At 45.7% G+C, this 26,634-nt stretch overlaps 1 protein-coding gene across 3 annotated transcripts in view; it reads right to left on the bottom strand.

The window, feature by feature from the left end:
• The window catches only part of ARAP3 (ArfGAP with RhoGAP domain, ankyrin repeat and PH domain 3), a 289,723-nt gene that overhangs the window by 130,806 nt on the left and 132,283 nt on the right, over window positions 1-26,634 (bottom strand). For all 3 annotated transcript variants that reach the window (XM_063928560.1, XM_063928559.1, XM_063928561.1), the window contains 4 exons: window positions 21,049-21,169; window positions 17,748-17,935; window positions 13,664-13,770; window positions 5,572-5,771 (listed from right to left, as the gene is read on the bottom strand). In XM_063928560.1, coding sequence (XP_063784630.1) covers window positions 5,572-5,771; window positions 13,664-13,770; window positions 17,748-17,935; window positions 21,049-21,169 — 616 coding nt within the window. The remainder of the gene's footprint in view (window positions 1-5,571; window positions 5,772-13,663; window positions 13,771-17,747; window positions 17,936-21,048; window positions 21,170-26,634) is intronic.

Raw genomic sequence — 26,634 nt, 5'->3', positions numbered from 1 at the left:
GTCCTACTCCGTCCCATATGTTCTCCCCGATGATGCATATTTCATATGCGGGAGGAAGGCGTATAAGTGGCTTGCCCCAAACTCTGAAGGATTGTGTTATATTGGAAAAGTACTGCCTGAAGTAATGACTGTATCACATGCCAAAATGAAGGATATACACCGTGTTGCCCAAGCTCCTTATACTCACACCCATTACGAGCACGTAGTTAAACGGCACCTGATAGAAAGAACAGAGCATCCGGCCTCTGAAATGATCCATGAATCCACCGGGATTCAGGTTCTAATCGCGTTAGATTTCACTCGCACCGCCTGAGGAGTGTTGAATTATAAATACATATCTGCGCTCGCAAATTTGTTAGACAATATCACAGAAATGTATGATGACACGTTTAGGTATACTGGAAGAGAACTTCAAGCTTATAAAACAGAACTGGTTCAGCATAGAATGATTCTCAATTATCTCACGGCAGTAACAGGTGGATATTGTGTCACACTGGCAACGCATTACGGCGTGAAATGTTGCACATATATTACAAATAGTACCGAGGACCCGGTCGAGGTCATAGACCAAAAGATGGACGATATTCTCCAACTGAAGTGGGAATTTCGCAGGAGACACAATCTCACCCTTGCTGCTGTGAGTAATGAGCTGACTGGTTGGGTGTCATGGTTGAACCCGCGAAATTGGTTCTCCGGTTTAGGAGAATGGGCTCAAGGAGTCATAATGGATGTTGGGAAGTTTCTCCTATGTATCTTAGGTGTTATCATAACGATTGGCTTGATATTTAGATGCGGTCAGGCTTTAACGAAGTGCAAACGAAGTACCAGGGTGATGAGTTTAAGGAGTGAGGAAACTGTAATTCCAATGGATTTGATTTATGACCCAAATGTAGAAACAATGATGTGATGAAAATGCGATTTCTACGGTCCGTTTCTTTCACCTGTTTTTCCGTTTTCTCCAAGGTAAAAAGACCCACTTGGACGAGGAATTTGATGAGCCGATATACAGACAACAGATGGATTAAAGAAGAAGTTTTGACAACCTGATACGCAGATTTTTGATGAACTTTGCCATAGATCCCCAGTTTCCCTAGAAATTTTAAAATTACGCTAGCCCAACACTTTTGTAAATCTATGGACATTGACAAAGCTTTTGCTCGCACCTTATGGGCAAAAGCACAAAGAAGACTGCATTCAACAGACACCGAACAAGACTTCAACCGACAAATGTTCATTTACCTGACATAGAATACCACTGCATTTACCGTAATTATGTCTTTTCTTCATCTCTACAACCTTCAGGTAATTACACACATAGTATAAGGAATACAGGCACAGATATCAGCAATCACATATTCCCCCATTCATGTATCATCAACTAAAATGTGCTCCCCATTTTGTTCAAAATCCGAAAAGAGCTTGGTAAAGTTTGACAGCCCATCCACAGACCCGTACCACGGGATAAGAAGGAATTCAAATGTATACTTCGCAATACCTCGAAGCTTGATTTAAAACACGTACGGCACGATGATACATGACCCCCAAGCACGGATTCATACACACATGCTTCTGCTATCACACTAGGTCATACCCTTTTCCTACCTTCTCCTCTCCTCCCCTACCCAACCATGTAAATGTATTAACCCCTGACATATATTTTTCTCTTTTTGAAATGTTTTAGGAAGTGGCAGTTATTGTTGACTGCCAAAGGGTGGACTGTCAAAGTCAGAAAAATATCTCTATGCACACTGCCATATTTGCACCTCACACAGGTCTGCGCTGCGCATGCGTGCGCTCTCCCGTGCGTGCGCATACTCGCTGTTGCGGGCACCCGCGGGCGCGCGGTATGTGCATTTACGGTAGAGTTCATGTGTTCGTAGCGTGCGACTCTTTCGTTACATATTTCCACTATATAATGTATTTTGTAGATCATGGTCCCTTTGATAGATTCTGAAAGTTTGGTTAATATAGAATGTTCATGAACAGAGAAATCCCCCTTTGTTTGATACGAAGGGTCAGACAGGAGTAATACAGTGGTGTTTAGTACCCATCGGAAGAGTATTTAATTAGCAATATTCCGGTGTTGGTTTGAAGCGGATTAATCGCTCGTGCGAATAGTTATGGACATAAGAAGTTTATGAACATTTACTGTATTTGCACTTACTTATCCATGCGGCGGGAAACCCAGTTTCCCTCCCACCTGAGCTGTTGGAAATAGTCACAGCCCACCTGTATGAATCAACCTATGACCTTTTGTTATAATGCGAGGAGGAATTCCTGTGTCCAATGAACAATGAGATTGTAGGGACCATTGAATTGTATTGTGTGTGGGGCATAAATAGACAGGCCGATCACATCCAGCTCTCACTCTTCAACGGTTATCATTGCTGAAAATCGGGAGCTGGATGTCCAGAGGCGCATGCGATCGTTTCCTTTGTGCGTAAGTTTTCTCCGCAATCATATTGTCTTTCTTGATGTTATGGGCCATATCTCTCTCTCTCTCTCTTCTTCTCTTTCTCTCGTACTCTCTTAAACGTAATAGTATTGTATTGTATTTCCTGTGTAGTTATCTGGTTAGGTAGTCTATGTTATATTGTAGTGTATGACTTGTATTGTATTAATTCTTTTGCAAGTATAACATTCATAATATATATATTAGGCGTTGGACCCTAAGCACGGTATCTGTGTATTTCTTATAGTGTTAAGTATTCACAGAGCGTCGGTGACGCTCAAACAGCTTTTAAGTTAATAAGGTTACACTGTGTTGCATCTACACCCTATCTCTACACTAAGGTTTTACAGCATATTACATTGTTTTTGGTTTAGATTTAAAGGTTTAACATTGTGAGCGTCAGCGCCGCTGGTGATCTCCTCGTGGTCCCGAGCGTCCGCTACGCTATAGCGAATCATTACGTTAGCCGGCAGCCAATAGCGTGCCTGCCTGTGATCTCTCGGCCGTGAGCGAACGTGACGCTTGAGCGTCTCGACCACGGCTAAGCGATCGTTACGCAACGAGCGTACCCTTACGGTACTCCATACGTAAATAGCGTACAGTGTTCTTAGACCTCATAAAGGGTTTTATATAAGATAAATATTTAGCTTTATCAAGTTATATAGGCAGAAAGGGAAGATATGTGTCAGCAAAATGCTCTTAATATTATAAAGTGACCAGTGACTTGTTAGTGCCAGTATTAAAAAAAATATTTATAGAAAAGTGCTATGTGCCTATAGTGTCTCAAAAACCACTATATTGAAAATGTGATTTCTAATGTAATCAGAATCACACCCAAGTGATAAAGTTTAAAAATAAGGAAAGGAAGGTAATAACTCACTCCTTTTTAGAATGCTGCTCCTATAAGGTACTCCTTGACAATGTATAGTACCTGGGGGAGGAGACACGTCACCAGGGGGAGGAGCTACGGCCGAACAGGGTACCCGAAAAGTACTCTTGCGGGCTCGATTCGCTCGCCACGCTTCGGGCTCGGTGGCTCACTCCGCTCCGCTCGCCACCTAATCACTAATTAGGAGCAGCATTCTAAAAAGGAGTGAGTTATTACCTTCCTTTCCTTATTTTTAAACTTTATCACTTGGGTGTGATTCTGATTACATTAGAAATCACATTTTCAATATAGTGGTTTTTGAGACACTATAGGCACATAGCACTTTTCTATAAATATTTTTTTTAATATTGGCACTAACAAGTCACTGGTCACTTTATAATATTAAGAGCATTTTGCTGACACATATATTCCCTTTCTGCCTATATAACTGTACCTAAACCCCTCGCTGAGGGTGTCCGTATATGGAGTAAGAGGACAAGGGAAGACGACCATTTAAAGATACCACTACAGGCATATCTTGATCATATCTCTGGTACGCATATATATTATTAGCTGCACATTGAAGGAATTTTCCACACCAGAGCACTGAAGGCGCAGAGACTTTATCCCTATTGAACATATATATATATATATGTATAAATAGATATAGCTATATATATATATATATATATATATATATTTTTTTTTTTTTTTTTTGGCTAAGATGGTGTCTATGGGCTTCTCCCATGTTTGAAATAGATCCCTCCCAGTGGCACGTGTTTGCCCACGCATGCGCAGATAGGACTCCAGGAATTCCTATCATAGCAAAGAACAGCTCTTGTCGCAAGAGCTGTCCTTTGGAATTTTCTTCAAGCATACACCGTTATGCCTGCGAAGAATGGTGGGATATATATATATTCGGCAAGATAAATATTGGTGCCCCTCCACCTCTATATATATATATATATATATATATATATATATATATATATACCGGTATATCAATCCGGTGATGCGGCACTCATGCTGGTCTCAGAATGAAAAAAACGGACAGCCGTCCAAATCTCTTCAACGTTTCAATTTATTTTTCAAATTGTCATCAGGAAGTAATTACTTCCTGATGACAATTTGAAAAATAAATTGAAACGTTGAAGAGATTTGGACGGCTGTCCGTTTTTTCATTCTAAGACCAGCATGAGTGCCGCATCACCGGATTGATATTGAATTACCTTATGAGGGCACCAGCGAAAGCTACCAGAAAGGCTCATATGGAGTGCCGGCCGCAGCATCCATATATATATATATATATATATATATATATACAGGTTGAGTATCCCTTATCCAAAATGCTTGGGACCAGAGGTATTTTGGATATGGGATTTTTCCGTATTTTGGAATAATTGCATACCATAATGAGATATCATGGCAATGGGACCTAAATCTAAGCACAGAATGCATTTATGTTACATATACACCTTATACACACAGCCTAAAGTAATTTTAGCCAATATTTTTTATAACTTTGTGCATTAAACAAAGTGTGTCTACATTCACACAATTCATTTATGTTTCATATACACCTTATATACACAGCCTGAAGGTAATTTAATACAATATTATTAATAACTTTGTGTATTAAACAAAGTTTGTGTACATTGAGCCATCAAAAAACAAAGGTTTCACTATCTCACTCTCACTCAAAAAAGTCCGTATTTCGGAATATTCCGTATTTCGGAATATTTGGATATGGGATACTCAACCTGTATATATATATATATATATATATATATATATTTGTCTATATATAGGTGGGGGGCACTGATATTTATTTTGCCTCCGGGCATCTGGGACAAACTTACGCCACTGTCTACCACTATGCATCTGCAGTTAGTATCATAGGCGTTTCTATAATGGGTGCAATGTTTGCAGTGCACATGGGCCCTGGATCCAGGGGTCCCCACACTGTGCAACCATTTTTAATACTTACCTTTCCGGAGTCCAGCATCGGGAGCTGCTGTTGCGGGAAAATTGTTGCTGAAGTGGATGCTGCGTAGCCAAATTGGTCTCCAGAACATGGCGGTCGCCATGTTTCCGGACACCTGCTCATGCACAGTAGACTCTGGCACAATGCTGGAGACTACTGCGGCGTACAGTGGAGGGGACCCACCCGAAGGTGCACACGGACCCCCTCCTCTGGTAAAACGCCCCTGGTTGGTATTCTGTATGTTACTCAGCGCAGGCCAGCACCCACCTGCACACTGCTTGCATATGATGACACACAGGTTAATGGAGGCCCAGTCAGGGTTGAAGGCTTTACAGTCAGCGCAGGACTTGTTTGCTTTGTTTGACCAGATCTTCTCAGCCACTTCATAGTCTGAGAGTGACTCGGATATACATTCCAGCAGGGCTTCCATCCAATCCTTCTTCTCCCGCTCTGATTCTGCAGTGAAACTGGAAATAAATGTTCACCATAGTTTAAGACATTTGAACAAGAAAGCAATTCAATTAAATGCCCTTATTTGTTATGGTGATAAATCATTAATGCAGATAATGTCATTTTTGCTGATTTGGGGTCACCATCTCTAAGTGGTTGGTCCTGTCCTGCTATGAAATGTGTTATTGTAGCATATAAAACAGTTACACCTACTGTATACTTGCCTACCTGACCCTCTCCATGAGGGAGAAAATGCTCTGTTCCTGGACTTTCCTGGTAATGTACGATTGCCATCACCTGTGGTGAGCTAGTTAATTGATAAGAAAGGTGTTTCACCACAGGTGATGGCAATCATACATTACCAGGAAAGTCCAGGAACAGAGCATTTTCTCCCTCATGGAGAGGGTCAGGTAGGCAAGTATGCCCTAAAGGTGGGTACACTCTGATATTGGTAGATCAATGGATTTGCAGATATATCTATTGTCACGAACCTCGGGCAGCGGCGACCGCGCTTGTCCCTGCGGGTGGCCTGGTCTGCCCGGCGCCTCTCTTCCCCTGTCAGTCTCCGGCTTCAGCGGCGGGTCGGCGCTGCTCTCCGGCGGCTTCCCGGAAGCAAGGGCGCCGCCATCACAAGCAAGGGCAAGGAGGCGGAGCAGGTCTGACGTCACCTGCCTGCTCCGCCAATCAGGCTAGGGCGGGGAATTTAAAATCAGATACCAGGCAGAGATCCGATGCCTGAGTATCTTCGTTTCTCCTGTGCTTCCAAGCATCCTGTCCCTGCAAGCATCCTGTGCTTCCAAGCATCCTGTCCCTGCAAGCATCCTGTGCTTCCAAGCATCCTGTCCCTGCAAGCATCCTGTGCTTCCAAGCATCCTGTCCCTGCAAGCATCCTGTGCTTCCAAGCATCCTGTCCCTGCAAGCATCCTGTGCTTCCAAGCATCCTGTCCCTGCAAGCATCCTGTGCTTCCAAGCATCCTGTGCCTACAAGCAACCTGTGCTTCCAAGCATCCTGTGCCTACAAGCAACCTGTGCTTCCAAGCATCCTGTGCCTACAAGCACCTCCGTGCCTCCAGTTACCTCCGTGTCTCCAAGCACCTCGTGCCTCCAAGCACCTCCGTGCCTCCAAGCACCTCCGTGCCTCCAAGCACCTCGTGCCTCCAAGCACCTCGTGCCTCCAAGCACCTCCGCGCCTCAAGCACCTCCGTGCCTCCAGTTACCTCCGTGCCTCCAGTTACCTCCGTGCCTCCAGTTACCTCCGTGCCTCCAAGCACCTCCGTGCCTCCAAGCACCTCGTGCCTCCAAGCACCCCGTGCCTCCAAGCACCTCCGCGCCTCAAAGCACCTCCGTGCCTCCAGTTACCTCCGTGTCTCCAAGCACCTCGTGCCTCCAAGCACCTCGTCCCTCCAAACACCTCGGTGTCTCCAAACACCTCCGTGCCTCCAAGCACCTCCGTGCCTCCAAACACCTCCGTGCCTCCAAGGGTCTCCCAGCACTCCCTGTACTCCCAGTACCTCAGTGCCTTCAATACCACAGTGTCTCCAATATCTCAGTACCCCAGCCTTCATTATTTCTACAAGTCTTGTCTTACAGGAGACCTACAAGAATTCCTCTGGGCCTCCCGCCTGCCGTCTTAGTTCTGCATGAGGAAGACCTACATCCGGCCATCTCTACTACGACCCAGTGGCGGTTCCTCTTCCCGGTCATCGGAAGAAGCCCCGAGTCCACAACACTCCCAAACCAGGTCAGTGATAGTATACTCAGGCCTCATGGACTCGGGGGATCGGAACACGGACTCTAGTGCCATCCAGAACCTGGCTTCTCGAGTGCAAAGTCAGGAAGCAGCACAAGGTCAGGTGATGCAGTACCTCCAGCAGTTGTCCGGGCGTCTGGATCAGATTCAGGCGTCTCTGGCCTCAGTAATTCCGGCTCCTGTTCCAGCAGTCGCACCAGTTGCCGTTGCCAGCAATGTTCAACCATCGGCCGGTGTCACTCCACGCCTTCAGTTGCCTACTCCGTCCCGCTATAATGGGAATCCCAAAAATTGTCGTGGTTTCTTGAACCAGTGCGAGGTACATTTCGAGCTACTTGCACACAACTTTCCTACAGACCGGTCCAAGGTAGCATATATTATTTCTCTGTTGGAAGGTTCTGCTTTGGATTGGGTGTCTCCATTATGGGAACGATCTGATCCCATGGTTTCCAACTACACCAACTTCATCTCGTCCTTTCGAAGGATTTTCGACGAGCCCGGCAGAATGACCACTGCTTCTTCCGATTTGCTCCGTGTTCGGCAGGGCGCCCGTTCCGTGGGCCAGTACGTGGTTCATTTCCAGACCATTGCTTCCGAACTACGCTGGAATAATGATGCCCTGAGAGCTGCCTTCTGGAACGGTCTTTCCGACCGGCTGAAAGACGAGCTGGTTACTAGAGATCTGCCGGATCCATTAGAAGATTTGATTTCCCTTTGCGTCAAGGTGGATCTTCGGATGCAGGAGCGTGGAAGAGAACGTAACCGTTCGGATCGTTCCAGGTTCCGGAATCCTACTCCTAGGCCGGTGGCCTCACCTAGCTCAGATGAGCCCATGCAAATTAACCGCTCCCGACTGTCTCCGGAAGAACGACAGCGTCGTCGTGAGGGTAAACTCTGCCTTTACTGTGGAGCCGCAGATCATTTTCTTAAATCTTGTAAAGTCCGTCCGGGAAACGGGCAGACCTAGCTTGTTCCGGAGGAGTCAAGCTGGGAGTTACGACAAAAGCTTCTCCAACTTCGGACTGCTTGCTTCCAGTAACTCTAGTCTCCAATTCAGTCTCCAGGTCTTGTGAAGCCCTATTGGATTCCGGAGCTGCAGGGAACTTCGTTTCTTCCTTCTGTGCCCAAAGTTTGGGTTTAAAGTTACGGCCTATCGAGCGGCCAATTTCACTGACGGCTATCAACGGGACTAGAATTTCCAAAGGTCTCATAATGTGGCGCACGGGGCCAGTTAAGCTGCGGGTCGGGGCTCTACATCAGGAAGATTTGGAACTCTTGGTAATCCCAGAAATGCCCCATGATCTGGTTCTTGGAATGCCTTGGCTGAAAAGTCATAACCCCCACATCGATTGGAGGTCGTCACAAATTCTGTCCTGGAGTTCCTTTTGTCACACTAATTGTCTTACTCCTGTTTGTCCGCTCCGTGTTACCTCCAAAACGGATGAAGAGCACATTCCGGAGGCATATCAAGGGTACAAGGACGTATTTTCGGAACAAGCTGCTGACCTGTTACCACCTCACAGGCCTTGGGACTGCCCTATTGACCTTGTCCCAGGGAAGACGCCACCTCGTGGTCGCACATATCCTCTGTCTCTTCCCGAGACTCAAGCCATGTCGGAGTATATTAAGTCCAATATGCTCAAGGGATTCATTCGCCCCTCTTCCTCCCCTGCTGGTGCAGGCTTCTTTTTCGTGAAGAAAAAGGACGGGGGGTTGAGACCATGCATCGACTACCGCGGCCTAAACGACATTACTATTAAGAATAAATACCCCTTGCCACTAATCACAGAGTTATTTGATAGGGTTCGTGGTGCCCGCATTTTTTCAAAACTCGACTTGAGAGGAGCTTATAATCTTATACGCATCCGAGAGGGGGATGAATGGAAGACTGCCTTTAATACCCGAGATGGGCATTACGAATACTTGGTGATGCCGTTTGGTCTTAGTAATGCTCCCGCGGTTTTCCAGGGATTCGTCAACGAAATCTTTCGTGATATGCTGTATCAGAGCGTTGTGGTATATCTGGACGACATACTGATTTTTTCCAAGAATCTTGTCGAACACAGGACTCAAGTCAAAGAGGTGCTACACCGTTTACAAGAGAATCATCTCTACGCCAAGCTTTCCAAATGTACCTTTGAAGTAACATCTATTCCGTTCCTCGGTTATGTCATCTCGGGGACGGAGCTTCGCATGGATCCGGAAAAGTTGTCGGCCATTCGTGATTGGACTCAGCCTCTTTCCCTGAAAGCAATACAAAGGTTCCTGGGCTTTGCGAACTACTACAGGAAATTCATTAAAGGTTTCTCCACCATTGTTGCACCCATTACTGCCCTGACGAGAAAGGGTTCTAATCCTAGTTTGTGGCCTCCGGAAGCCATTGTAGCTTTTTCTCGCTTAAAGTTAGCTTTCACGACGGCTCCAGTTCTCCAACAACCAAATTTCGAGGAACCCTTCTTCTTAGAAGTTGATGCATCTTCAGTCGGGGTGGGGGCTGTCCTCTCCCAGCATTCCTCTGATAAGAAATTACATCCGTGTGGCTTCCACTCTCGTAAATTCTCTCCAGCCGAACGAAATTACTCTATTGGAGACCAGGAACTCTTGGCAATCAAATCTGCCTTGGAAGAATGGAGATATCTTCTAGAAGGGGCTAAACATGTGTTTACCATCTACACGGATCACAAGAATTTACTGTACATCAAATCCGCACAATGTTTGAATCCTCGCCAGGCGAGATGGGCACTTTTCTTTTCCCGATTCTCGTTCATTATCAAGTACCGTGCCGGGACTCTCAATATTAAAGCAGATGCGCTTTCCCGTTCACAGGTTCCCACAGACGAGGATGAACCTCCGGAGCGGGGTTTAATTCTGAATCCAGTTTCTGTCTCTGCTGCTTTAACTACTCCAGCTCCTCCTCCTGGAAGAATGTCCGTACCAGCTAGATTCCGCCCAGGAATACTACGGTGGGTCCATAACTCCAAGTTTTCCGGTCATCCCGGCGCTCAGAAGATGTACAAGTTTCTGCAAAGGTCTTACTGGTGGAACACCATGAGGAAGGATGTACAAGATTGCGTTAATTCATGTCCCCAATGTACACAACATAAATCTCCTCGTCTGCCTCCTGCAGGGTTACTTCGTCCTCTGCCTATCCCTGTGAGACCCTGGACTCACATTTCCATGGACTTCATCACTGACTTGCCCTGTTCCAAGGGTTGCAACACCGTTTGGGTTATCGTTGACCGTTTTTCGAAGATGGCACACTTTGTGCCCTTGACTGGTCTTCCGACAGCACCGAAACTGGCTCTATTGTTTATCCGAGAACATTTTCGTTTGCATGGGTTGCCACAAGAGATTGTTTCTGACCGTGGAGTACAGTTCACCGCCAGGTTTTGGAAAGCCCTTTGTTCAACTCTACACATTAAACTTAAGTTTTCGTCGGCTTATCATCCCCAAACAAATGGACAAACGGAACGAGTCAATCAAGATCTAGAGACTTTTCTTCGGTTGTATCTCTCTCCTTCACAGGACAACTGGGTGGAGTTGTTGCCTTGGGCGGAGTTTGCCCATAACCATTTGTTTCATTCTTCCACTGGGGAATCACCATTTTTCGTCAACTACGGGTTCCATCCCCGTGTTCCGGAATTTCCAAGCCTTCCGATAATAGAGGTTCCTGCTGTAGCGTCCACTCTACGACACTTTGGACAAATTTGGAGAAAGGTTCATGCTAATCTTAAGCAGGTTTCTGTTCGGTACAAGTTCTTTGCAGATAAGAAACGGCAAGCCGCACCTCAATATAAAGTTGGGGACAGGGTATGGCTGTCCACACGGAATCTCCGGTTGAAGGTGCCCACCATGAAATTCGCTCCAAGGTTCATCGGTCCTTACCCTGTGCTACAAGTCTTAAATCCTGTGGTCTGTAAACTGGGTTTGCCTGCCCATCTTCGCATACCTAACGCCTTCCATGTTTCTCTACTCCGTCCCCTCATACTGAATCGATTCCACTCAGCACTCCCAAGGCCAACGTCCGTAGTGGCAGAAGCTGGAGCGGAGTTTGAAATCAAAGCTATTCTGGACTCTCGTTATCTTCATAAAAAATTACAGTACTTGGTGGACTGGAAGGGTTATGGACCTGAGGAGAGAAGTTGGATTGGGGCTACTGAAGTAACGGCTCCTCGTCTGATTCGGATCTTCCACTCCAGACATCCGACTAAGCCCGGGAAGTGTCCAGGGGCCACTCCTGGAGGAGGGGGTACTGTCACGAACCTCGGGCAGCGGCGACCGCGCTTGTCCCTGCGGGTGGCCTGGTCTGCCCGGCGCCTCTCTTCCCCTGTCAGTCTCCGGCTTCAGCGGCGGGTCGGCGCTGCTCTCCGGCGGCTTCCCGGAAGCAAGGGCGCCGCCATCACAAGCAAGGGCAAGGAGGCGGAGCAGGTCTGACGTCACCTGCCTGCTCCGCCAATCAGGCTAGGGCGGGGAATTTAAAATCAGATACCAGGCAGAGATCCGATGCCTGAGTATCTTCGTTTCTCCTGTGCTTCCAAGCATCCTGTCCCTGCAAGCATCCTGTGCTTCCAAGCATCCTGTCCCTGCAAGCATCCTGTGCTTCCAAGCATCCTGTCCCTGCAAGCATCCTGTGCTTCCAAGCATCCTGTCCCTGCAAGCATCCTGTGCTTCCAAGCATCCTGTCCCTGCAAGCATCCTGTGCTTCCAAGCATCCTGTCCCTGCAAGCATCCTGTGCTTCCAAGCATCCTGTGCCTACAAGCAACCTGTGCTTCCAAGCATCCTGTGCCTACAAGCAACCTGTGCTTCCAAGCATCCTGTGCCTACAAGCACCTCCGTGCCTCCAGTTACCTCCGTGTCTCCAAGCACCTCGTGCCTCCAAGCACCTCCGTGCCTCCAAGCACCTCCGTGCCTCCAAGCACCTCGTGCCTCCAAGCACCTCGTGCCTCCAAGCACCTCCGCGCCTCAAGCACCTCCGTGCCTCCAGTTACCTCCGTGCCTCCAGTTACCTCCGTGCCTCCAGTTACCTCCGTGCCTCCAAGCACCTCCGTGCCTCCAAGCACCTCGTGCCTCCAAGCACCCCGTGCCTCCAAGCACCTCCGCGCCTCAAAGCACCTCCGTGCCTCCAGTTACCTCCGTGTCTCCAAGCACCTCGTGCCTCCAAGCACCTCGTCCCTCCAAACACCTCGGTGTCTCCAAACACCTCCGTGCCTCCAAGCACCTCCGTGCCTCCAAACACCTCCGTGCCTCCAAGGGTCTCCCAGCACTCCCTGTACTCCCAGTACCTCAGTGCCTTCAATACCACAGTGTCTCCAATATCTCAGTACCCCAGCCTTCATTATTTCTACAAGTCTTGTCTTACAGGAGACCTACAAGAATTCCTCTGGGCCTCCCGCCTGCCGTCTTAGTTCTGCATGAGGAAGACCTACATCCGGCCATCTCTACTACGACCCAGTGGCGGTTCCTCTTCCCGGTCATCGGAAGAAGCCCCGAGTCCACAACACTCCCAAACCAGGTCAGTGATATCTATAGGCGGATCGGGCAGTGTGTTGTGCATACACATTGCCCGATCCGTCGTGACTAACGTCCCGAACTGGGCGGGCATGTGCATGTGCCCACCCAGTTGAGCCGTCAATCACCACCGGCTTGTGCAGGAAGAGTATGGGCGGACACACAGAACGATGCACCAATATATCTGCAGATATATTGGTCATCATGTATGTTGCAGGGCCAACGCAATATGTCTGTGAATGGCAGCTTTCACAGACAGATCGTTGGTACACACTGGCTAATGGACCAGCGATATATCGGCCGTTCAATAGAATGCCCGATATATCGGCCAGTGTGTACGCACTTTTAGAGCCGATGGTAGCTCCTACTATCATTAAGCACTAATTTGTGGCTAAATAAATCGATCTGTTGTTTCTTGAATGTGCCGATACTCTGTGATGTTACTGGCAGGATTTAAGTCAGCCATTTTTTTAGAAGCAAAACCCAGGGTGTTGTCATTAATACAACTACCATGTTACATTCTGCTGGCAAACCTGTCAAAAATTGGCGATTTTAGCAACCCACAAGTTGATCCATTTAACCCTTGCTCTTTGTTAGTAAATAACCCTGTCAGACTTCATCCAAACCAGACCCATTTCTTTTTTTATTACCTGAAGGTTTTATGCGGCGTGATTAACTCAAACGTCTTGTTGCGTGCATCTCGGATGGTTGAGCCGTGCATTTCAATCACAAACATTCCGATGCCCATTCTGAAATACTACAGGAAACAGGTACAATCAGTGACATTGTTATTGAATTTATTACATTATATTTATTGCAGTTGCCGTATTTGCTATAAGTAATGCTGTTTGATATTGCAGCGTGTGCGACACCAACATGAAAGTAATGACTGAGAAACATCCCGTGAGAATTGATAGGGTCGTTATCAGGCATCCTCAGTAAATGCGGGTGAAAGGTGAACATCCATTTATACATTCGACTACTGACAATATACAGATGGAGCCCTCCTCTCTAATTACTTCCATAGTATGCAAATTATAAAAGTTATGTCAATGCTGATTGGTTGCCATGGGCAACTTCTCCTCTGGCTCACTTCTCCACTTTTATCACTGCTTAGTACATGTGCCCCTCAATCCCCTGCTGTATTGTTGTCTCTGTATTGTATTGCAGCTGAAAACAATAGATGAAAGGCTTGTGCTAATAAGCCTTGGTGCACCTAGGTGCAGCAGAGAAGCCTAGATGGGCAAGTCTCCATCTGTAAACAGATCTTGTAAATGTCGGATATGATCCAAACACCCCAACACCAGCCAGAGCTTGTGCAACCTGGACTGCCACCCACATGTTGCTAAGCATCCGGCACGTCGGGATGCCTGCAACCATGTGACCAATGCCGGAATCCCGATACCACTCAGAAGACAGGCGCCAGATCACCAACAGACAGGTTGCTGAAGGTTACGTTTCGGGGTTCACCCTTGCGGTTAGGGCCCGGGGGAAGGGGGGGGAAATTTTAGGGTTAGGCATTAGGGAGGCTAGGGTTAGGCACAAGGGAAGAGGGGTGTTAGGGGACAGGGGGTAGAAATACTTAACCCCTCCGATGTCAGCATAATCAGTGTCGGGATGCGGCGGTCCATCATGTGACCGACGGCATCCAGACCTCCGGGATATCATATGTATTCCGCTAAGTCAAGTGGCAGCAGTGTGTAGTCAACTCTAGTTTGTACCATGGATGTTTGGATTATAACCAAGTGTGATGCACTTTACTGAGGTTTACACACAGGGCTTCGCACTGCGCATTCTCCTGCTATGAATGCACACATGTACGGGTAATGCACACATTTTGATTCTATCTCCACTGATGATTGTATAGCACGCCTGGGCTGTAACAGGCTGTAAGATCAGTGGAGGCATGCCTGTGGAACTGCGGTCTATACAGAATGAGGCATAAGCGTAAATATTAGCAGATACTGCAATGGTAGATGGCATTAGTGTGAGATGGATATTAGTCCACATGACAACAGGTTTAGCTGGTTTAACCAAATTGGTTTTTTTTGCTAAAAAAAACCCCAAACACTCTGGTTTTTTTTTTCATTATGTGACTACAGACATGGTGCCTATTAGCCTATTATATGGGAATTCCCCTGGTATTCTTCCACATTCTTGTTGCTTGTGGTCTTCATTTGAGTGAACTGTTCCAAAGCAGTAAATTCACACACACAACAGAGAAATAGGGAGGGTGAACCAGATCATAGAGGTACTAAATATGACTAGCATCAGCTAAGACTCCATAAACTTCTTCCTTAACAATACTATAGGGCAGGATAAAACGACAACTAACATTGTCAATCTTAAAGGGTAAAAAACTCCAACACATTAAAGAGGCAATACAAAGAGAAATACCTAATGGTTTAATCTCCTTTGTGTTTACTTCAATTCAAAACGTTCAGTCCTACTGAGATATTTCCAAGTGTACTTTGTATGTTTTAATATCTTTAGTAGTCTATCCACATACATTCAGATGCAATAGGAATAATAAGCATTTAAAAAATTAGCTTTATTGAAAGATATAAAATAAATCATAACAAAGCCTAATTACTTTGGATTGTTATGGGGCTATCCAATTAGTCCTGAAATTTTTTTCGGGCTTTTCCCTTTTTCTTTTTTTATCCACCTTTTTTTCTAATTAGCCCCTGTCTTTTCTGTCCAAAAATTTGCCATTTTTGGGTGAAAACATGTGAGATCTATGAAAAGTCACAGATCGATGTATTTTCGCGGCCGTGATCGGGAAAAAGATGCATGCTTAGCATGGATTCGGTTTTATCCCTGAAAAGTGCCGACATCGGGGCTAATTGCATACCCCCAGGGAAGACATTAAAACATGAATGCAAAAAAAAGGTTTTAAACATAAAAAAACAGGTTTAAAACAAAAAAAAAAAGGTTGTGGGTTTTTTTTTTTATTATTTTTTCCCCAACCTTGCGATAGATCAACTTAACAAGGGATTGGTTTATTAACCCTTAGAAGCAGATAGCAGGATAACACAGGGTTAACAATGTGCAACAGCATGTACAGAGTACAAGAATTTCCTCAGTTGCAGCCAAGTGAGTACAGTGTATGTGTTGGGCATTGTGGTTCACGCTGCCAATCCTCACTGTATATGCACAACAGGCAGTGGGAATTTTTAAAAAGGTAGTGGTGGTGGCACAGTGGATTTTGTGGGTTCCTATGTGTCTCCCCATGTCAAAGATACATGTGCACTTTCGTGCCCTGTGACAGATTAGGAGGAAAGACGAGCAGTAAATCGCAATAACGCATGAGGCAGGTTGAAAGCGGTGCCTCCTGACTCTCTGGAGGCTATGTAGGAAAGATGCAGCACGCCTCTAACAGTAAGTACACCTGTTTCCAAGTGTAACTATATATTTCAGTACAGGGTAGGTGCTAATGCACACACTAGCAAAAAACCAAGACTGCACACAGCAGGCAGGAGCATGGCAAGATGTGCACAACGCTGCATACAGGAAAATATACACAATACAGATCTGACCACTCAGCACCGGGTGCATAGTTGCTAGACACTCTCCTGTGTGGCAATAGGAGCAGTGTGCTACAGAGGAACCAGGGGTAATTAGCTGATAAACCCAGGGAAGTCATGTATTCGGAGGATGGAAAATGTGTGTCTTACCTGCAATGCACCTCTCCACTGCAGTCTGGTGCAGCTGAAAGCATGGCAGTGATCAACCAGAGCACCTGTGAAGAGCTCCCTTATGACGGTAGGGTGAGTGTTTCGCTTGCCTGTCAGTCTGGGAGGGGGAGGAGGAGTCCAAGGTATAAAAAACGGTCTGGGCTATTTATCTGTTTGACCAATGCTGGTAAATCTGGCCAGTGACTATGGAGTAGATCCAGAGGAAGAACTCTGGGAGGCAACGGAGGCATCTGCCACTGGGCTCCAGCTCTGAAGGGGGCACCTCTCCTCCCATTCTGTGACACCATTGAATTAAATTAATTGATAGCTGCCGCTATCTCTTCAGTGGCCGACTTCCTCACTGATCCCTGCACCTTACAAATCACACCCTCTTTATTATACTGAATATACACATTTTACAAGTGTCATACACAGGATTAGAAACCACGACCTATTACACTATAAGCAGACACCTTACTGGTGAAGCGGTTTGCTCCTGTATAGGAAATATGAGAATTTTAACTATATGAAGTTACTTCTCACTCAGACAATTAGACATAATTAGAATTCTCATGCTTCCTCTACAGGAGCAAATAACTCCATCAGTAAAGTGTCTGCTGTCAGTGTAACAGGTCATGGGTTCTAATCCTGGGTATGACTGCTAAGAAATGTGTGATTTAAAATAAAAGACATTTAAATGTATAAATACAGTACATACATTTTTTTCAGAACACTCCATACACACACACACACACACACACACACACACACACACACACACACACACTTATCTTAATATAGGAAATAGGGGGGGCACCAATATTTATCTTGCCTCCGGGCAACTGGAATGAACTTAAGCCACTGAGTAGATCTCTATTAGCTAGTGATAGGGCTGTAAACATTTACTGTGTGGTGGTTACTGGTCTGCAGTCATTCTGAATAAACTGCAGTGGACAAGTCCTGAGTCTGTGTGTGCTTCCACTACACAGCTTCTTTGTCACACCTGAATTAGGGGAAGACCTCTTGGACCTCCATCAGACTATCCTCCAAATCTTACCTGTTCATTCTTATGAACCCACAATTCGTCTGTGGTGAGGACTGCAAAGATTTTTGACTTGAAGCCTTTTAGCTCTAGGTAGCCCGACCTCTGGCCGGTGAAGACACAACTTGAGCGTGCACGTGGGTTAAACATACGCTGCTCTTTCACTCTGTTCTGTATCGTTGAGCACCATTCGCACCTTTGCACTGTGGGAATAAACAGATGCACAAGTGTTAGATGACGCAAAAGAATGTATTACACTCTAATTGCAACATCATATATTACAAGAGGTGCAAGTAGAAATTTTTCTTAGTGGTACTGATAGTAAAAATGGGCGTGATCATGTGTCATGAGCAGGTGTGGTCACATGAAACTAGGGGAGTGGCTACATGATAATAGGGACATGGTCACATTATGCCACACACCGTAATGCTTATTACACATTATATCACACATCGTAATTCTTATTACACATTATGCCAGACACCGTAACACCCATTACTCATTAAGCCAGACACCGTAACACCCATTACACATTATGCCACACACCGTAACACACATTACACATAAATGCCACACACTGTAATGCCCATTACACATTATGCCACACACCGTAATGCTTATTACACATTATGCCAGACACCGTAACACACATTACACATTACGCCACACACCGTAATGCCCATTACACATTATGCCACACACCGTAATGCTTATTACACATTATGCCAGACATTGTAACACCCATTACACATTATGCCAGACACCGTAACACCCATTACACCACACACCGTAATGCCCATTACCCATTATGCCACACACAGTAATGCCTATTACATATTATACCACACACTGTAATGCCTATTGCATATTATGCCACACACAATTATGCCACTGACACCATTTTACTAAAAATGACCCTCATAAATTATGCCCCAGCGGTGGGCTGTTGGTACTGCGTACCATCACCATATTTCTTAATGGTACTCCGTACCACCCCATACCACCCTACTTTCAGCACTGCATGCAACTGATTCTGATGGAGGTTAGTGATGCTCACTGCTGCAAACGCTGCAGGAACAGCTGGAAGTCACTCTTGGGTGACCTCTGAAACTGGTGGATCCGCTGTACCAGGTAAGTCGCCGCTAGTCGGGAACATTTGTAAACAATTTTATCATGTCAACAATTCATTAGTGTCAACATGATGAAAGTTGCCGTGGTCAATGTCGACATGCCATGGGTAACCGATTCCCCCCTAAGTCTTTATTGCCACTTATTGCAGTAATACATGTCAGAGTGGCCCTGCACCCCTGGTATACAATGCTGCTATTTGCGGGACTACATTAATAGGATTCTTTGCGAATCACGTCATCTACCCCTTACACCTCCAGCTTAATTTGGGAAGTGGGTGGCATCCGGGACCCTAGCCTACTGCCCCCGGAGTGCCATCTGGAATAAGTGAGTCCTCTGGACATTCCAGGAGAGTAGGTAATTATGGGCTAAGGGGGTAATTCAGATCTGAATCTAGCACATCTACAATCATTTACTCAGACATGCGGGGGGACGTCCAGCACAGGGCTAGTCCACACCGCATATCTGGCCCTGCCCCCCCCCCCCCCCTCCCTGCACGGAAGCAAAAGCATTGCACAGTGGCGATGCTTTTGCATCTGACGAGCAGCTCCCTGCCTGCGCAGCTCTGGGCAACCCGCCGCGTCCCGGGTCGCAGCAGCTGCGTGCGTCACGCAGCCACCTTGGCAAGCCACCGCAACGGTCTGGACACGCCTAACACCGCTGGCACGCCCTAACACCGTTGGCATGCCCCCTCCCGCCCCACGAACACCTCTGCCTGTCAATCAGGTAGTGGCGATTGCAGCCCTGAGATGCAAGCGCACTCCACAAAGAAATTCAGACTGCGATCGCTGCCGCTACAGTGATCTAGTCTGAATTAACCCCTAGATGCCCCTGTTCAGCAGCAAAATTGTCCCTGAAAATTATTTTGAGAATGTTGGCAAACAACCTTTATGCCCAACAACCTGGAGATGCAAACGCATTAAACACTTATTAAAGAGGCATAAAATAGATTTAGAGCATCCTGAACGTCCCACTTCCTGACCTGCTAAATGTGTGGCAAAGCATGTTTTCCTATAACATCCAGACATCCTGCTCTGTGGTGCAGGACGTCCTGTTGTGCAGCTAGTGCAGGTCATAAGTCAGGATGTACCTCAGTCAACACGACGTATAGAACATTCTAGAAGACAGAGGCCTGCATTCTCTCTTTCTATGGAAACTTTTATATTGATTACATTGTATAACAAATTTATTTTACATTTCACCTAAAATGCGGTGTAGAAATTATGACAAATTCTATTCTTAACATAGATTTCTGTAATTATGATTATTATTATTTTTTTAGCCTTAATGAAGGCTGATTGCAAGGGTGTACTACATTATGCCGGCTGTCGGGATTCCGGCGCTCAGCATACCGGCGCCGGGATCCCGACAGCCAGCATGCCGGCAGCAGGGTGAGCGCAAAAGAGCCCCTTGCCGGCTTGTTGCACTCGCCATGCTGCGGGCACGGTGTCGCACTATTTATTCTCCATCTAGGGGTGACGTGGACCCCCCAAGAGGGAGAATAGTTATCGGTATACTGGCTGTCGGGATTCCGGCGCCCGTATGCTGAGCGCCGGGATCCCCACAGCCGGCATATCAAATGCCACCCGATTGCAGATACCCATTGGAAAACACCTCTCAACTGTCCCCAATAATTATAATTAGGTGGGGCACAGGGGTGTTTAAAGAACTGAGGAGGGGCGTGTTCAGCGGTCCTCCCACCACCATGCAGAGCCTCCCCCTCCCATTGCAGTCAGTGCCTGGCACAAGCCATATACAAGTGCCATTGGGAAGGGATGTTACCGTACCCTGGACCCTGTGCCATAAACGGAGACACAGCTCACCATACCCTATTTGCGGAGCCATGCAGGCGGGACAAACCCCATATGATCTGACCAGTTTTCCTGATTTGGGAGAACATAAACCTGTGAGGTATGCCACTAAAACAGTTTATACTGAAGTGTTTCTGCTCCAAATTACTAACTCCGTCCCCCCACACCCCTCCTTTTTCCCCAGTACAACATGAAGGTATAGTGCAGAGATTGCTACTGAACAGCTCGATGTACCGCTGCGCTGTATTGGGGAGTGGGATGCGGGTGGACTTGCCCGAGGCCAGACACGGTGTAACACCCCCCCCCCATTCCCCCCCTCAGTGCCTATGACAAGCAGTGTAATAAATCTGGAGATATGGTGAAGCAGCGTGACTCACCGTCACTTTCAGCTCGGAAGACGAAAATCCTGTGTTTTGTGACTACTTCAAACTTGTTTTCCTTGGTGGAGCGGGCCATCTCAATGGAGGTCAGGGGGATCACACCTTTGGAATAGATGTCCTACGGTGAATAAGAGAAGACCAGGTTTATTTTGGTTTGTATATTGCGGTTTGTTTTATTACATTTGTGTGTATCATTGCTTGGTCTTTTGTGCTTAACAATGCATCAGATTTGTTTTTTTACATTAATGACAATCAGACAGTTCAATTGCGGTTTAAAACATTAACCAAAAGGTCAGAAATGACACTTGCTGTAATAAGGAAGTGGCTAATAACAACAGTGACATTAAACACATAAAAACAGCTAACTTTAATAAATATGTTTGTTTGTTTTTTCCCAAAGTCCTATTTTGATATATTATTGTATAACAAAATTAAGTTTGTAGAGAACAACCAATTTTTAACAGTCAGAAATTATGGTGAACTATAACTAAAACATAAAGAAAAATATATGAATTTAAATCCATAATACAATTTTATATATCAGGTTTATATTAAGTGACTGTGTAGGTTATTGAGGTCTAACAATAGGGCAAATGTGGATTAATAACTGTAAACCTCATCTTCAAAGTTGGTGTTCAATGTCATGATATAGTTATTATTGTACCCTAATATCTTTTGAAGGTTCCCTACAAAAGAGTTTTATATGGGCCTTCCATCTTCAGACTAAAGTCTATTCATGAAGCTGTGAAAAGTGTGGAGAAGTGAGCCAGTGGAGAAGTTGCACATGCCAACCAACCAGCTGCTACGTATAATTTTATAGAATATACTTAATAAATGTTACCTCAACACTGATTGGTTGCCATGGGCAACTTCTCCGCTGACTCACTTTTCCACGCTTTTCACTGTTTCATGAAAAGACCACTAAGGCCAAGCTTTATCAAGCCTTGGAGAGTGATAAATTGCACGGTGATAAAGCACCAACCAACCAGCTCCTGTAATTTTTCTAACACAGCTTGTAACATGGCAGTTAGGAGCTGATTAGCTGGTCCTTTATCACTGTGCTATTTATCACTGTCCAAGGCTTGATAAATATGTCCAGAATAACTGTACTTATTGCAATAACAGGGACTCTTAGGAGTCCTGTATCGTTATATTTCATCACAACCTCCCTGAGTCACCAGTGGGTAACTTCTACCTTGGATATTGTCGCTGTTTCTCAAGCTTCCGCTCCAGAATCGAACCCTGATTCCCATTATTATCCATGGTCAACAAAGCAGGCGCAGAAAGCAACACCATTAAAATTTCATAAGGCTGACATTCACATGCATTGTCGCCGCCCGTCACAGGGATGCGCAATGGCCCTCGGTAATCTTCAGGAATCATTGAGACTTTAAATGTAACTTGCTGAGTTATACCCACCCTAATGGATTAATTCTAATTTTTTTGTGCCTTTCTCCTATGCTCTCTAAACTTTTTTTAAATCATCAGGTAGTACTGTTCCTTGTCAAAGACCTCCCATACAAGTAAATACAGGTTGAGTATCCCATATCCAAATATCCGAAATACGGAATATTCCGAAATACGGACTTTTTTGAGTGAGAGTGAGATAGTGAAACTTTTGTTTTTTGATGGATCAATGTACACAAACTTTGTTTAATACACACAGTTATTAAAAATATTGTATTAAATGACCTTCAGGCTGTGTGTATAAGGTGTATATGAAACATAAATTAATTGTGTGAATGTAGATACACTTTGTCTAATGCACAAAGTTATAGAAAATATTGGCTAAAATGACTTTCAGGCTGTATGTATAAGGTGTATATGAAACATAAATGCATTCTGTGCTTAGATTTAGGTCCCATCGCCATGATATCTCATTATGGTATGCAATTATTCCAAAATACGGAAAAATCCGATATCCAAAATACCTCTGGTCCCAAGCATTTTGGATAAGGGATACTCAACCTGTAGTTACTCTATGGACATAACTGTGTTAAATGAACAAAGCATATTAAAGCCAAAGACTATCTCTAAGCAAGGTACATACAGTTTCTGCCTGATGATTAAAGACAAGGCTGAAAGGCAGAACATGAAGCCCCCCCCAAAAAAAACCTGCACAAAATCACAGATCTACTTTGTAACAGGTAAGTTCCCTAAAGAATAGGCGTCCGGCTTATCATTACATTCTAAGGCTGTAAATGCAGCGTACAGTGATACAACGCAGAAGACAATCATTTTCTATAATCCATAATTACATGGTGAACTACAGACTGTATATCTGCAAAGTTCTTTGGCATAGTGCCCGTCTAAAATAATTCCTCTGCTGATCACGCTCCAACAGAACATAAAGAAACCATTATGGATATATTGAGAGCGAAAACCCAGCGGGCTGATATAAGGGGACTTAGGGATGCAGTGTGCCAAAGAGAGGAGTCTGAGAGCTAGACTCAAGTAACTCCTACTTTTAATATACTTGAAGCCATTACAACAAAAGGGCGATACACACTAGGCGATATACAGGGTGATTCAGAAGTCGCAGTACACCCTTTTGTTTGAAAAACTGTGACTTAACACTCCAGTTAGGTATGGGTGAGGTGGGCTATCTTTTAGGGTATGCACCGAACATGGGTGCCGTCTTGAAATCGGTCATCTTGAATCTGTCAGTTTTCCCATTTTCTGCACAGTTTTTGAAACAAAAAGGTATACTGCGACTCTTGAATCATCCTATACTGTAGTAAGCGATACTGCAAATTTTTACCCTCCTGAGTGATATCGCTTACTATATCGCCCAGTGTGTATGCTGCTGACGACAGCCGATGAGCGATCCTGCGGGTCGTTTAACGACCCTCATGTCGCCGAGCATGTAGCTCAATTTGGATTCATCGTCCAATGCTGCATGCGCGGCCCGGCCGCAGCATGACGTCACTGTGCAATATCGCTAACGATATCGTACAGTGTGTATTCCCACGTCAGGTGGCACGGCCTGGGAGGGGGACACACTAGGCTATGTCGCACATCGCCTAGTGTGCACCCACCTTAAGTGATACTGACTGTTCAATTGGTAGCGCCTGCGCCAAAAGGAACTTTCATTTTGGATTCACCATGAGAGGATCTGGACCTCTCTTTTCTCTTTAAAGACAGCAAACACTACCAATAGGTACCAATCGGTATATGCGTCCCTCCAGTGAGTGGGCGTGGATGCTTTTCTTCAACATATCTACAGTTAAATAGGCATCTAATTTTACTTTTTAGACTTTAGATGACAGCATATAGTGGCGTGTACAGATGTGTCCTCATACACTATTGCTACAGTCATGCCAAACTTCCCTTCTTAGTGCACCAGGTACCATGGGACACGGCTTGCGCTGAGCGTCTTTTTTACTCAAATGTGCGTTTTAGTCGTAATGCAAAGTGACAAAATCACTTCAAAAGACTGCATTGATTCATTCAGACGTAGGGGGATATCCAATTAGCCCCAGTATTTTACCAGGGCTAACTGTCCGCCGGGGGCTATCCTATTACCCCCGATAATCCAGCACGAGCGGTTGCTTATCGGGGGTTACCTGAAGCTGCACCGGGTGCCGGCTCCTGACAGCGCCCGGTGCTGTGCTGTTCCTCCAGCTTCCCCGGTCACATGGCTGCTCACCCGTCATGTGACTGCTGCTGGGGGCAGAGGAGAGGGTCCTCCACCGGGGGTCCTCCACCGGGGGTCACAGCGCCGAGGGCAGCTTCCAGATGCCTGCAGTCCCAGCCTGCTGCTGCTGCAGCGGGCATGGGACACTAGAGGTTGTCCCACTCATCTGGGATTTTGAGGCAGGCAAAACCAAATCTCCAGAAACAGACCCGTTTACATGCGAAAATGGGGCTGGTTCTACCGAAAACACACATTTTTTTACAGGCGATCAATCTGGATAGCCTGTAAAATCGGTGAAACATCGGGAAAAACTGCGAAAAACATACATTTTTCGCACCCAATGTTTTACCGGGCCTAATAGGATATCCCCCCTCAGTCGCACACAGATATACAAGTGTCACATATCAAATCAGTACAGTATCGTGAAGCGGCTTTGTCGCATTGTGAACTGCATTGCGAATAAGACGCACATTTGAGCAAAAAGACGAGAAAAAGATGCTGCACCGCTCATTGCGGCTCACTCACGCCATGTGTATTGAGGCTAGGTGGATGAGGACACAAATAATACATCTGAGGTATCGTTCCGTTGTTCATTACATTGTGTCGTTTGTACGGCCAATCTTGCATGGTCCGGGCTGAAGGTAATTCGAACTGACCATTGGTATGATTGCCCGTCATTCTAGTGTCTACCCATCCTTACATGTGTAACACCAGTGTAAAATTACCTCACGTTGCGTCCAGTTCCTTTGCAGCAACAGAGAAGAACATATAGGAGTATGGTTAGGTGAAGACATAAACGAGCAAGAAGAGAAATAAAGGATAACTAATACTGATCTATATGTATATATGATATTATATGACATATATAAGTATAACTATAAAGGAGTGTGCAGCCATTAAATGTTAGTGGAAACCACCGTTACATGGGAGAAATAGTTTTAAAATTAAACTAAGGATTAAATGTATTAAACCGTCAAAAGACTGGAGAAAGGCAGACGTGGAGAAGTTGCCCGTAGCATCAGCTTTTACCTATCATTTATCAAGTATATTCTAGAACATGACTAGTAGAAGCTCCATTTCTTAGGAGATTTGATACATTTCCCCCTTCAGGTGACACAATGCTGAGCAAACGACACGTTGAGCACAAATTAATTCATATCTCCTCTGACTGAGAAGTGAACTGTACAGTGAATGCAGCGTCTGATTGGACGGTCCTTCCCTGCACCTGTCCAATCAGGCTCTGGAGCAATTCCCTTGTCTCTAGCCATAGCGGCAGGGACGTGCCTCCCCTGTCATTAATGATTAAAATAATTCAAATAAGATACATAAGACACATATTATGTGTCATATGTATCCTCTTTATATTATTCTAATCATTTTAGAACATTTAATTAGTTTGGGAGGCACTGATAGCTAGTGCCTCCCATATACAGTGGGAATGGGGACAAAGCAGGGTGCGAGGCCAATCGCTGGGCTGTAAAAGTCCATTACAAAAGGGGAAATGCAGCACTTATAGAAGTACCTCGCTGGCAAGGAAAGCAAGCCCTGCCAGTGAGGCACATGTGATTGGACAGTAGATCTAGTGCTGGATCTGCTGGCCTAATCACACATATGCTACGGGGAGAAGCTGCGGCGGAACCCGGCAGTTATTGTTGCAGCAGCAGCGGCGGCCCTGGGAAGCCCAGACCAGTAGTGCATGCGGCGGCAGTGGCCAGCACTCTCCCCTCTCGTTCCTCCTCCATCCCCCAGTCAGCAGCAGCAACGGCGCCTAAACTCTGGGGCACATCTCAGGTGAGAGAGGGGGGCAGATGTATATATATATATATATATATATATATATATCTATCTATCCATGTGCCTCCCCAGAGACAAAGACTTCACAGCACGTCACTGCATAGCGGTAATAGTAAAAAGGATAGCTACAAGTGTTGAAACTTGTCTACTTC

This window comes from Pseudophryne corroboree, chromosome 6 (assembly GCF_028390025.1).
Source record: "Pseudophryne corroboree isolate aPseCor3 chromosome 6, aPseCor3.hap2, whole genome shotgun sequence".
In the NCBI taxonomy this organism is placed as follows: domain Eukaryota; kingdom Metazoa; phylum Chordata; class Amphibia; order Anura; family Myobatrachidae; genus Pseudophryne; species Pseudophryne corroboree.
The sequence above is the reverse complement of the archived record's forward strand: the minus strand, read 5'-3'. Positions and strand labels throughout refer to the sequence as shown.